At 38.4% G+C, this 12,321-nt stretch overlaps 1 protein-coding gene and 1 long non-coding RNA gene across 2 annotated transcripts; one reads left to right on the top strand and one right to left on the bottom strand.

Moving 5' to 3' along the window:
* Positions 1–990: 990 nt before the first annotated feature.
* LOC120090763 (extensin-like) lies at positions 991–1,680 on the bottom strand. Its single transcript, XM_039048472.1, has one exon. It carries the CDS (start codon positions 1,678–1,680, stop codon positions 991–993), a length of 690 nt encoding a protein of 229 aa, XP_038904400.1.
* Positions 1,681–10,875: 9,195 nt separating this feature from the next.
* Positions 10,876–11,789, top strand: LOC120089799. Its single transcript, XR_005485327.1, has 4 exons — positions 10,876–11,287; positions 11,392–11,457; positions 11,542–11,634; positions 11,720–11,789. It is a non-coding gene; the product is annotated as an uncharacterized LOC120089799 (long non-coding RNA).
* The last annotated feature ends 532 nt before the right edge of the window (positions 11,790–12,321 follow it).

Genomic DNA, 12,321 nt, shown 5'->3' on the forward strand with positions numbered 1-12,321 from the left:
CGGCAAGGTCCGCATTATTGAAAAAGAACTATAAGAATGTCTTAGAAAAATGTCAAAAAGATGTTTGAGGTGAGATTTGCATGAATAGAAAATTAAACATGTTTTAGTAAAGAAGTTCCTAAGCTTACAATTCTGTTGCTTATCTTTAAGACTGAAGTGTTTTAGTAAAGAAGTTCCTAAGCTTACAATTCTGTTGCTTATCTTTAATACTCAATTTAGCAATCATTGGTGTCATCATCGTGGTCATAAAGCAGAAATTTCGATAGGCTGACACAGAAGTTTTGTCAACCGATTGCGTCGACTATCTTAGTGATGTATGTTGGTGGTGGACTATGTTCGAGGAAGAATCCTTTTTCTACTAGTATGTCAACGAACTAACGCTTCCTCCCTTTATTTTTCACACCTCCCCTTCCGGCCAACTCATCTTCATAGGCGGTGGCCTCCTCGATTAGTTGCCGTATTTCTTCTTCCAATTCTTTTTGAAAAGGCTCTTTCTTTTATCCCTTTTTAGCAGGCGCACACTCTTCAAGCATATGCTAAATATTGTCATGCGTTACAAACTCAAGACTAGTTGCAACTTCCTCTACTTCTTCCAATTCTTGCTCGAAATTTCGTACACCGGCGTCTATGACATCTCAACACTGTCATTTTCTTGGCACTTCTCGACGCGCAATTCATCTTCTCGAAATAATCCTCTCTTCTTCAATGGTTGGATTATGAGCCCCTCATTTGAGTCAAATGGGTGTGTTGTGGATGTGTCAAGGCCATCTGCCGCAGGGACAGACCCTTGTAACATCATTTCATTCTCTTCTTCAGCCATTTCTTTCTCCAAAATCAAGGCTCAACGGTCAGCCTCATCTAGTACCTCTTGTGTTTGTGCGAGCAGTTTCTCACTTCTGGCCAATGCTTCCTCCACATAAAAACATATAGGTGTATCTGCATCTTGCCATCCTTGCCTCTCGTCAATGCTCGCTAGGATGTCACAAAATACTACTTGCTCATCCCTCCAGCTATTTCACTTGGATTTTCGTTATGAGGCAATGAACACGTAGTAGGCTCCAACGTAGGTCTGCTGGAACCAGAATCAAAAGGTAGAGGTGGAGTTGGTGGGGGTGGGTCAGAAAGGGTATGAGGTGTAGTGGAAGAGGATGTGGATGCAGATGTTGCAGCGATGGGGAAGAAGATGGCTAATGGTTCGTTGGAAATAGGGGTGATTGAATGCACGGCTAGAAATGGAGTAGTTCTCAAGTTTTCAGGAATGGACTCGTACGTCGGTATGGATGGGATGATAGTGGGAATGATGGGTGGAGGGGCTGGTTTCTTGTAGGGTTTTGCGGCAGTCTTTTTAGGTTGTGCTTTCAACGCAGGGTACTGCATTGGCTCACAAATAGTTAAAGGTTTAGATAGTTGGGACTCGGAAGGAATTTTGGAAGGATTTGAAGATGGTTTCAAGGGTGTAGTTTTGGAGGGAATACGAGCAGGCACTTTTGGTTTGGGTTTCGAATAAGTTTTTTTGGTGGTGGCTTGGCCTTTTGGTTTGCTTGAAGTGGTGGACTTGGTGGCCAGAGCTAGTGGAGGAGATGAAGAAAAAGTAGAAGAAGGAATGGAGGAGAAGGAGCCTACCGGGTTGTCCTCAGCGAAGCTCAGTGAAGCGTTCTGAGAATCAAAATCATTTGACATGGTTTTTTCGGTGAGGTTAAGTAAAGAATCGCTTAATGAAATGGTCATCAGAGCTAGAAATCACACAGATGGAGCTTAAGTATAGTCAACCGAACAAAAAAAGTTTTTCAAAGTGGACGGTGGAGTGGAAAGGAAGGAAACAAGGCTGCGTAAATAGGCAGACGCGTGACAACAAGGAAGAAAGAGAAATGTGTCATATCCCACGTCTGCACGTGCTCCCAAGTCTGAACAACTAATGCTCCTAAACATGGTATGCATTGATTTAGAGCATTTAAGAGTTGGCCACAATTAGACTATGTTATCAGCAAACAGCACAAGCAAAATCATTTTCGAAGTCAAAAATAGGTCAAACACAACACAATCGACGAATAAGGAAGGAAAAGAAGGAACGCAAAAATAAGTAGAGTACAAGAAGTGTCCTTGGAATATGGCTTCAAGTTTTCAACGCAGGGACAACTTTAACGTGAGCATCAGGCTAGTTCGCATAAGCCAATAGTTGTTTTGTTGTCATCCTCTCCTTCAACTTAGGGCTTCACTCTCTGCCCATAGACTTTAAAATCATTAAATCCATTTTCATGAGTCATTTCCACCACACCATGAGGAAATACTTCTTTCACAACAAAAGGTCCAGATCATCGAGATTTCAATTTCCCTGGAAATAAACGAAAACGAGATTTAAAAAGTACAACCTTTTTCCCAGCAAATAGTTCTTTCTTACTGAGTCGTTGGTCATGCCAGTTCTTGGTCTTCTCTTTATACATCTTTTCACTTTCGTATGCATTATATCTCCACTCATCTAATTCATTCAACTACAGCTTTCCAACTTCACTAGCAATTTCCATATCCATATTCAACTTTTTAACTACCTAAAATGCTTTCTGCTCTAATTCTAGAGGTAGATGACATGTTTTTCCAAACAAAAGGGCATACCATGACATCCCAATTGATGTTTTGTAAGAAGTACAATATGCCCATAAAGCTTCATCTAACTTTTGTGCCTAGTTCTTTCTAGACATATTGACAACCTTCTCCAGGATCGACTTAATTTCTCTATTTGAAACTTCTGACTATCTATTTGTTTGTCGATGGTATGCGGTAGCCACCATGTCCCTAACATTATTTTTGTTAATCTAGTATGCAATGACCATGTGTTCCTATCAAAAGTTTTCTTGCTTTGTCGCCAAGTATAACGAAAATGCAAGTTTCTCGGGTAATCCAAAGTCGAACACAGGGACTTGTCACTCAATAATGCTTGTGAAGCAATACGTTTGAGGCGATGAATAAAAGTAAAAAGAAGAAGTTTAATGGATTACACACTACTTCTACTCCTAACTAAACAGATTGAGCAATGGAAGACTTTCGATGTGAATTGGTAGATACACAACAACTGTTAATGCATAGTAATGTTTATTATCTTAAATCGCTCGAGTAATACCAACTCGTCACACTAAAGCATCGCACACCTCTCGGTGGTCAGCCGCATGACTATATCTCTATAGTGCATGGGTGCGTCGAGCATACGACCGTGCCTACTTCTAGGAACAATGCATATTTTGCTTAACGTGTTCCATCTCTTACCTTCTCAGACAGTTAGATGCGGCTGATTAACTCATAGACAAGCATTGCAACAACCCATCGACAAGCGTTGTTACAGCCTTTCACCAAGCAAAGAGGATTAACTCACTATACTGGCACAATGCACACCTCTCGATGGGTTGCTACATGCATCCTATCTCTAGGCTACACGATTGAGTATGCGATAGCGTTTGATAAATAAACGATGAAGGTAAACGATGATAATAATAAAGAAGATGAAGAAGATGGCGTTGAAGGAATCAAGTTATGCATTGATTACAAAATGTCTTAATATCTAAACTAAAATGTAATACAATACAGAGATTAGAGGAGAAATGAAAGACTCTGCGTCAAGGCTGTTGGTGGTGCCATGGATGAATGGTGGGATGTCTCTCTCGAGCTCTATCTCTGGCGAAAGCTCTGGTCATCATTCAGTTTAGTTTGTGGAGATGAAGAATCCTCACAAAAAATCTCGCTCATGCTCTCATCTCTGATCACAAACTTCTGCCTTGAGGCAGAAGTTAGGATGTCTTGAAATGAAGGTCCAATGGGCTATTTATAGAATTTAAACGCTGACAACTCTCATGACTGCGTTATATCTCACTGCTGCATTTGTCGCGGTACGGGCAATGTCACATCATCTTATCTTGTTGATACTCCCAAAGTATGCGTGGAAGCTTGATTCAACTAAAGTATCAATGCATTCTACCCATCTTGCGACCACCCTTCTATTTAAGGTTATCACTCTGTGGCCACAATCTCCAAGTGATTACCGCATTCCCTTGATCATCACAACTTCCATGCGATGGACGCATTCGATCACCGCAACTTCCATGCGATGGACACATTTGATCACCGAAACTTCCATGCGATAGACTCATTCGACTACCGTAACTTCCATGCGATGGACGCATGCGATCATTGCATGCATTCGTTTATGCGATAGCTCAACGTTTAACACATGCGTTGTCTTTGCGGTCGCTGGCTTCAGCGCATGCGTTTGATTGCGATTGCTTATTTCCAACACATGTGTTTTATTCCTGCGACAGCTACAAAAATAGACACTTTGGCATGGAGTAACGCATAATATTGGGGTCAGTGAGGATTTAGGTGCTAATCGTCGCAAAACTCAGTTTTTCACAAATTCTAAGTATTATCACCGCATTTTCTACTTGTTAGCCCTCATAATTCTAAATAAAAGGCTTATAATAACTGGCATTTCTGCCAGTTATCAATGAGTCTTTTGCATTGTTGTGAATTAAAGTCCTCTAGAAATTCCTTGGTGGTTAGGTAGTTCACTATATCAACATACCAAGGTTCCTGGTCTTCAATTTTTAGGAGGTATTCATCGGGAAATTTCTCTTCAATTTCTACTAGGCCAAACTGGAATTCTTTGTTGTCCAAGTGAGAAAGGTGGTAAACCACCTGGTTTTCAGTACCTTCCGATCCTTAACTTCCAAATCAAACTCCTGCGATAGTAGTACCCAATGGATCAACCTAGGTTTTGCATCCTTTTTCTCCATTAAGTATTTGATGGTAGAGTGGTCTATGTTAATGATGGCAGATGATCCTCAAGGTAGGCTCGAAATTAATCAATAGAAAATATCACTGCCAACATCTCTTTCTCTGTGGTAGTATAGTGTTCTTGAGATTCATTCAAGGCCTTCGACATATAGAAGATTGAATGGATGATAGTTCCCTTTTTCTCCCCTAACATTACACCTATGGCAACATCACTGGCATCGCACATTAAAATGAAGGGTTACATCCAATGAGGGGCCACCAAAATTGGCGTTGTTGTCAAGGCAGACCTTAGTGTTTCAAATGCCAATTTGCAATTTTCATCAAAGTCATAGGGTCTATTTAGTTCAAGTAATGCACTCAGAGGTCGCGCAATTTGGGAGAATCCTTTCACAAATCTTTTGTAAAAGCCTACATGCCCTAAGAAACTTCTAAGTGCTTTTACATTTGCAGGGGCTGGTACCTTTGTAGTTACGTCAATCTTTGCATTGTCAACTTCAAGGCCTGCCCTTGAAACTTGATGACCAAGCATTATTCCCTCAGTCACCATAAAGTTACATTTTTTCCAATTAAGGACTAAGTTGGTCTCCTCGTACCAGGCAAGGACAACTTTTAAATTGTTAAGGCAGGCTAAGTACGAATCTCCAAAAATAGAAAAGTCATCCATGAAGACTTCAATAGATTATTCAAGGAATTCATAAAATATGGCCATTATGCACCTTTGGAAAGTGTCTGGCACATTGCACAACCCAAAGGGCATGCGCTTGAATGCGAAGGTGCCATAGGGGCATGTGAAATTTGTCTTATCTTGGTCTTCAGGTGCAATTAAGATTTGGTTGTAGCTGGGGTAACCATTTAAGAAGCAATATAATTCTTTTCTTACAAGTCGGTCTAACATCTGGTCGATGAAAGATAGTGGGAAATGATCCTTCTTAGTCACTGCATTCAACTTTCTATAGTCCGTACAAATGTGTCATCCAGTGACTATTCTAGAAGGAATCAACTCGTTGTTGTTGTTAACGACTACAGGGGTACCCTCTTTCTTAGGCACGCATTGAACTGGGCTAACCCAACTGCTATCTAAGATGGGGTAAATGACCCCTGCATCGAGCCATTTTATGATTTCCTTCTTTACTACTTCTTTCATCGAGGGGTTAAGGCTATGTTGGGGCTCAATGTACCGGTCTTTCCTTCTTCAAGTCTTATTTTATGCATACAAAAAGACGGGTTGATTCCTTGAATATTATTTAGTGTCCATCCTATATCTCGTTTATGCCTTTTTAGTACCTGCAATAAAAGTTTTTCATTAGTATTAGAAAGTCTTGATGAAATAATTACAGGTATAGTACTAGTATTTCCAAAAAAAAAAAAAACATATTTTAAGTGGTCAGGGAGTGGTTTTAGCTCAAGTGTTAGAGGCTCCTCAAGGGAGGGTTACATTTGTTTTGACTCTCGTTCATTCAAGTTGAGTAGTTCAAACTTCTTTGTGACGTCACCTAATGCATGGGCCTTATATTCTAGATCTTGCTCATCTTGTCTTTCTTCTTCAATCATTTCAACAGTTTCAACTATCTAGCATGTCTCTGATTCGTCAGGGAACTTTAATACATTGAAAACAATAAATTTAACTTCTTGGTCATTTTTAATTCCCCTTGATGTACGTCTATAAGAACCTTTCTTGTGGCCAAGAAGGGTCTCCCAAGGATGATGGGGATGTCCCTATCTGCTTTATAATCTAAGATTATTAAGTCTGTAGGGAAGATGAACTTGTCAACCTTCACTAGTACATCTTCTATCTTTCCTTCAAGATAAGTGATAGATCTATCTGCTAGTTTCAAGGTCACCGTGGTCCATTTAGCTTCCCCGATCCTTAATTTCTTAAAGATTCACAAGGTCATTCGATTAATGCTAGCATCTAAGTGACAAAGTGCATGCCCTACATCAATTCCCCCAATTGCCTAAGGGATGGTAAAGCTACTAGGATCTGTTAACTTTTCTGGAAGGTTTTTCTTAAACAACGCATTGCATTTCTAGGTTAAGGCGTGGTTTCAAACTCACCAATCCTCATTTTCTTTAATAAAATATCTTTCATAAACTTGACATAACTCGACATCTGTTCCAACGTCTTAACCAGTTGAATATTGATGTGTAACTGTTTGAGAATGTTCAGGAAATGCTTGAATTGCTTTTCATCATTTTTCTTCTGCAAGCGTCGAGGGAATGGTGCAGTTGGACGCATGTCAGGTGTTCCCCTTGCGTTGGAGGTACTCACTGGAGAATGATTTTTAGAGCCAAGTGTTCTCTCTTCTCTAGGCTATTCAAATACATTTTCATCGGAGATGGTTGTTCAGGTGATTTTGAAGGTTGCATTGACTGACGACGGTCTTCTCTGGGTTTTCTCCTCTCATCAGCTAGAGGTTTTCCGCTTCGTAGTGCCACAACTTGATACTGCTCCTTGCCATTATTGTTGTGTCTTGGGGCCTCATTATTGCTTAGCAGGGTGTCATACGGCCGGTTCTTCACCTCATTAGCAATCTTCCCTACTTGTATCTCCAAGTTTCTAATTGACGATGTCTGACCTTTCAAAAATACGTCATTCTGAACGATGTATTCTTTCAACAAAGCTTCAAGCAGAGATAAGAAACTTGACTCATTGGTACCTTTTTTGTGAGATTGTTGAAGTGGTTGTTGTTGTACGTGCTGGAATCTAGACGAATGACCTTGCTTGTGCTACTGCAACATACCAGACTGATCTTGGTTTTGTTGCTAACCTCCCCAAGGAAAATTTGGATGGTTTCTCTATGCTGGGTTGTATGTGTTAGAGAATGGGTTATTTTTCATAAAGTAAATGATTTGTGGATTTTGTGGACAAATATTAAAGGAATGTGGTTCACCGCAACCCACACAACTAATCATGGGTTGCCCTAATGCATCAATCTGATGAACATTCTACATTTGAGCTGCATTGTTCATGATTAAATTATTCATATGTTTTTCATGGCGGCAGCTTGCCTTGCTAGGTTGGTCACTGCGTCATTGTCTATCATTCTTGGCTTTCAATGTCTATCTCTCGATTACGACTTATTTCCCGTTCTATGTTGTGTTTGGCTATGCGATTTAGAATTTCCTTGGCTTCATCATAAAACTTAATCATGATGCATCCTGCGACGGTTGAATCTGCTGCCATTTTGGAAGGTTTATTCAGGCCAGTGTATGATGTCTCCATTTGAATCGTGAGAGGTAGCTGGTCTGGATAATTTTTGGCTAACCATTTAAACCTTTCCCACGCACCACTTAAAGTTTCAGAATCACTCTTTTCAAAGTTCAAGATTTTAATTCGTCGCCTTGCGCGGATAATTGGAGGAAAATACTTTTATATAAATTTTTCTACTAACTTCTCCCAGGTAGTCACCTCATCGGATTCAAAAGAGCTCACCTATTGCTTATTTCTTTATGTGTGATTCCAGGAATCACAAATGAGTTGCATGCTCCAAGAAGCGTTTTATGTGTGCATGGAGGTCCTCTCCGAGAGTCCCACTAAATTGCTCTGTCGTTTGCAACATCTGTAACATTAAAGATTTCATTTCAAATCTAGTCCCATCAGAAGATGGAAATATGATCCCATGCGAAAAGTCATATAGAATGGGTGAATCAAATTCACGCATCAACCGTATGCTATTGTTCGCCATCAAAATGGGAGTATTTACTTATTGAAGCCTCATGTTAAACGTGAGGAGAAAGTTCAAGTATTCATGCTATAGTCAGAGATTCGTTAGTTTATTGAATTTAGGCTTTAGCAAGTGTAATTTACATATTCAATAACAACTTTAATGAATATACCTCAATAACATATTTATCGCAAAATATAATATGTTTAATGTTTATAAACTACGAGTTTTAGGACATATAACCCAACAAGAAGTGCATCGAAGAGGAGAACATATCTAGTAAGAGTATGTTGTGTCTTGATGTTCAAACTAGATGGAATTTTACATATTTAATGCATGATGCAGCTAAAAAGTTTGAAAAAGCATTTGAGAGGTTAGAAGACTACGACACAATCTACATGAATGAAGAAAGTAAACAACCACCAAAGATTGGAAAATTGCTAGAATTTTTTCTAAATTCTTGTAGGTATTCTATGAAGTAATTGTTAGAATTTTAGGGTCTCTTTATGTTACTTCTAACACGGTCTTCCATGCTATTAGTATTATTTATAATTGCATAAACAAATATTCAAGTTTAGTTGGTTCTGATAATTTTCTTTTGCATGACATGGCTTTGAAAATGCAAGAGAAGTATGATCAGTATTAGGAAAAAAGCGAGAAAAAAATTTCTTTTTGTATGTTGCTTTTGTTTTGGACCCACGTTACAAGATGAAGTCTCTTATGTATTGTCTGAATCAATTATTTGATATGGATACAACAAAAAAAGTGGGAAATAAAGTAGAGTCTGTTTTGAGAAAATTGTTTACTGAATATACTTTTATCATTTCTTAACCATGGTTCATCTTCATATTCAATTTCATCATCTCAAGTGTTTAAGGATTGTGCAAGTATGAGTCACTCTTCGATCTGTAGTGATAGTAGTAGCAGTAGCTCTTTGAGTACTACATTTTCATCTAGAGCTACTACTTCTACTGTTAGTATTGCTTCAGACGTTTTTCATTTTGATTTTGAAGATATGGAAGAAGAGGATACACTAAGTGTGGATACAAAAGTTGATATTTACTTATTGGAGCCTCGTGTTAAATACGAGGAGAAATTTGATATCTTAGATTGGTGGAAAGGAAATTCTTCTAGATAAAAGATTCTTAGCCAAATTGCATGAGATCTTTTAGCAATTCTAGTATCCACAGTTGCTTCTAAGTCTACATCCAATACTAGTGGGAGAGTAATTGATCCTTTGCATTCCACATTAGCTCCAACCATAGTTGAGGCACTTGTAAGTGCACAATATTGGTTACATTCAAAAGTAGTTAGCATTGATCTTCAAAGATATTTAGAGGATATTGTAATTATTAAAGAAGGTTCGTATCTTTAAAACATTTTTCTATACTTCAAATATATTATTTATATAATTAGTATGTGAACAAGAATCATTTTCGTTTACTTCAAAGCAGGTTTAGAATCGAAAATCAAGGAGAGGAACGAGAACGAGGAGAACGAGAAGGAGGAGAATGTGAAGGAGAAGGTAGCTTGAACAAGTTTGTAACTTTTGTGTTTGGTGGACTTTGGAACTTTTATGTTTGTAATGTAGTACTTGTATTTATGTTTGGTAGACTTTGGAACTTTTATATTTGTAGGACTTGTATTATGTTTGGTGGACTTTGAAACTTTTATCTTTGTAGGACTTGTATTTATGTTTGGTGGACTTTGAAACTTTTATATTTGTAGGACTTATATTTATTGTGGTGGACTTTGGAAATTTTATATTTGTAAGACTTGTATCTATGTTTGGAAGTTTATTATTTGTAAAAGGATTTGTATTTATGTTTAGTGAGGTGTACTTTGGAACTTTTATGTTATTGTTTGTAGAACAAAAACTTATATGTTTGTAGTATTTATATTGTTGGACTTTGGAATAATTTTTAAGTTTGTTGTTGAACTAGTAGTGTTATTAGTAATCTAGACTAGTAATACCAAATAATGACTCTTTGTAATTGTTATTATTAAACTTTAGACATTTTAATTTTTATTGTTTTTAAATTTCACAATTAATTGTCAAAACTATATTTTAAAATACATTATGTAACACCCAGCACATTTTTTTAGTAATAATGTAATTTCAGTAACTTTATTATGTGGAATTTCAGTAATTGTTATTAGTGGAGGGCATTTTTGGAATTTTGGACTTCAAGTGTAAATGCAGGAATTTAATTGTTGGCGTAAAATTATTCGAATTGAAAATTAATGGCAGGAATTAATTTCCTTTTGAAACAGAAAAGAATTTAATAGTATAAAGTGGCATAAGGAAAGGAATTAAATATAATTATACTTATTTCCTTTTTTTGTTTTATTATACTTATTATTTTTATTTTTATTTTTATAAAACAAAATCTTTTTCTTCTTCTTCCTCACGCCTCTCTACCCGAAACCCCCTCCCCGTTTTTTTCCTCTCCACGCGAAACTCTCTAGCCGGTACCACACGGGTCCGACCAAGCTACCACCAGTCGCCAATCGTTCATTCGTGGGTCGCCGTTCGCGCAGGTTGGTTTGATCGTCAGCAAGCAGCGATCGTCTAGTGCCGCTCGCCCTTCCACGGGCTGATCTTGCCCAGTTCGTCAGAGACGCGTCCGCACCGCCGTCGCCCCAGCCACTTAACCGCCGCGTGTCGCGCCCGTCTCCCAACAGCTTGAGCCACCACCCCGAGATCCAGCCACGCCGTACCTGTTCAACGAATGTGTTCGCGTCAGGGGTGCTGCCGTCGCCTCTAGCCGATCTATTCCACCGTCCATCGCCGTGCTGCCTATCCTTTGTTGCGTGGGTCTTCGTCGAACTCTGAGATTTGGGTAAGATCTATTTTCTCTATTGGGTCAGGTTTCTTGAAGGATTTTTTTTTTATGCCCATTACGTTGGAATGAAAGTTAAATTAGTCGCATTATTTTGATTTTAGATTTGAGCTTGGGAAATTATAGAAGCGGCTGTCCAGTGGATTCGAGATTGTTCGACAAGAGTTTTGGTAAGAGTACTGGTCCTTGTTGTTGGTTTGTGGGCACGCATTGATTACTTAATTAAATGTTGACTTAACTCTTGTATCTTTAAGGTTCCAAGTCGTCGTCCATTGGGATTTAAAATCTGTTAGGAGGAGATTTTGGAGTCGAAATCTTGGGAGTAGTTGTTGATCAAGTTTCTTTGGGTAAGCTTTTGGGTATTTTGGATTTGGGTCTGAGGTTTCACAGTTATTGTTGGACTAAAATTTAATGGTTGTATTTGTATGTTAGGGCCGTTACTTCAAACCGCTGTCATCGTTTGGTTGTCTGATTTTATCTGTGAATTTTCAATTAAGGTAAGTAATCTTACTACTGGAACTGCCCACGGGCTAGGCATTAGATGTATACTAGCATGATAAATGTATGTTATGGCAGAATGACAACATGATAGATTGATAGTATAACATGATCAAAGTATGTTCTGTTACGAGATCCGAATTATTTATTTATGCACATAGACACTTGAATGCTAGTATGAGATGGTATGTGCTTCCATGGTTGTATTTGATCTGATGATGTTGAGGTATACATGTATATTGTAGAACCATGTTGTTAAGGTATATGTGTATGTTGTAGAGCCATGTTGTTGAGGTTTATATATATGTCATATATTCGTACAATGATGATTATGATGTTGAGACTGTGCCATTGTCCTTACTGATTAGTTAGATGCCCATTAGATTTTGTGTTTCCTTCGGGATTCACCAGTTTATGTTTCTTTCGGGATTCACTAGTTTGTGTCTCCTTCGGGATTCACCAGAGGTAGTGGACATACTTAACTACAGTAGGATAGGACTCAGTCTTCTTCTTGTTTCATGTGTATATGTGTCCCA

This window comes from Benincasa hispida, chromosome 11 (assembly GCF_009727055.1).
Source record: "Benincasa hispida cultivar B227 chromosome 11, ASM972705v1, whole genome shotgun sequence".
NCBI lineage: Eukaryota > Viridiplantae > Streptophyta > Magnoliopsida > Cucurbitales > Cucurbitaceae > Benincasa > Benincasa hispida.

Excerpts from the sequence above, each read along its gene's own strand:
- LOC120090763 (XM_039048472.1), bottom strand. The coding sequence starts at position 1,680 with ATGTCAAATGATTTTGATTCTCAGAACGCTTCACTGAGCTTCGCTGAG.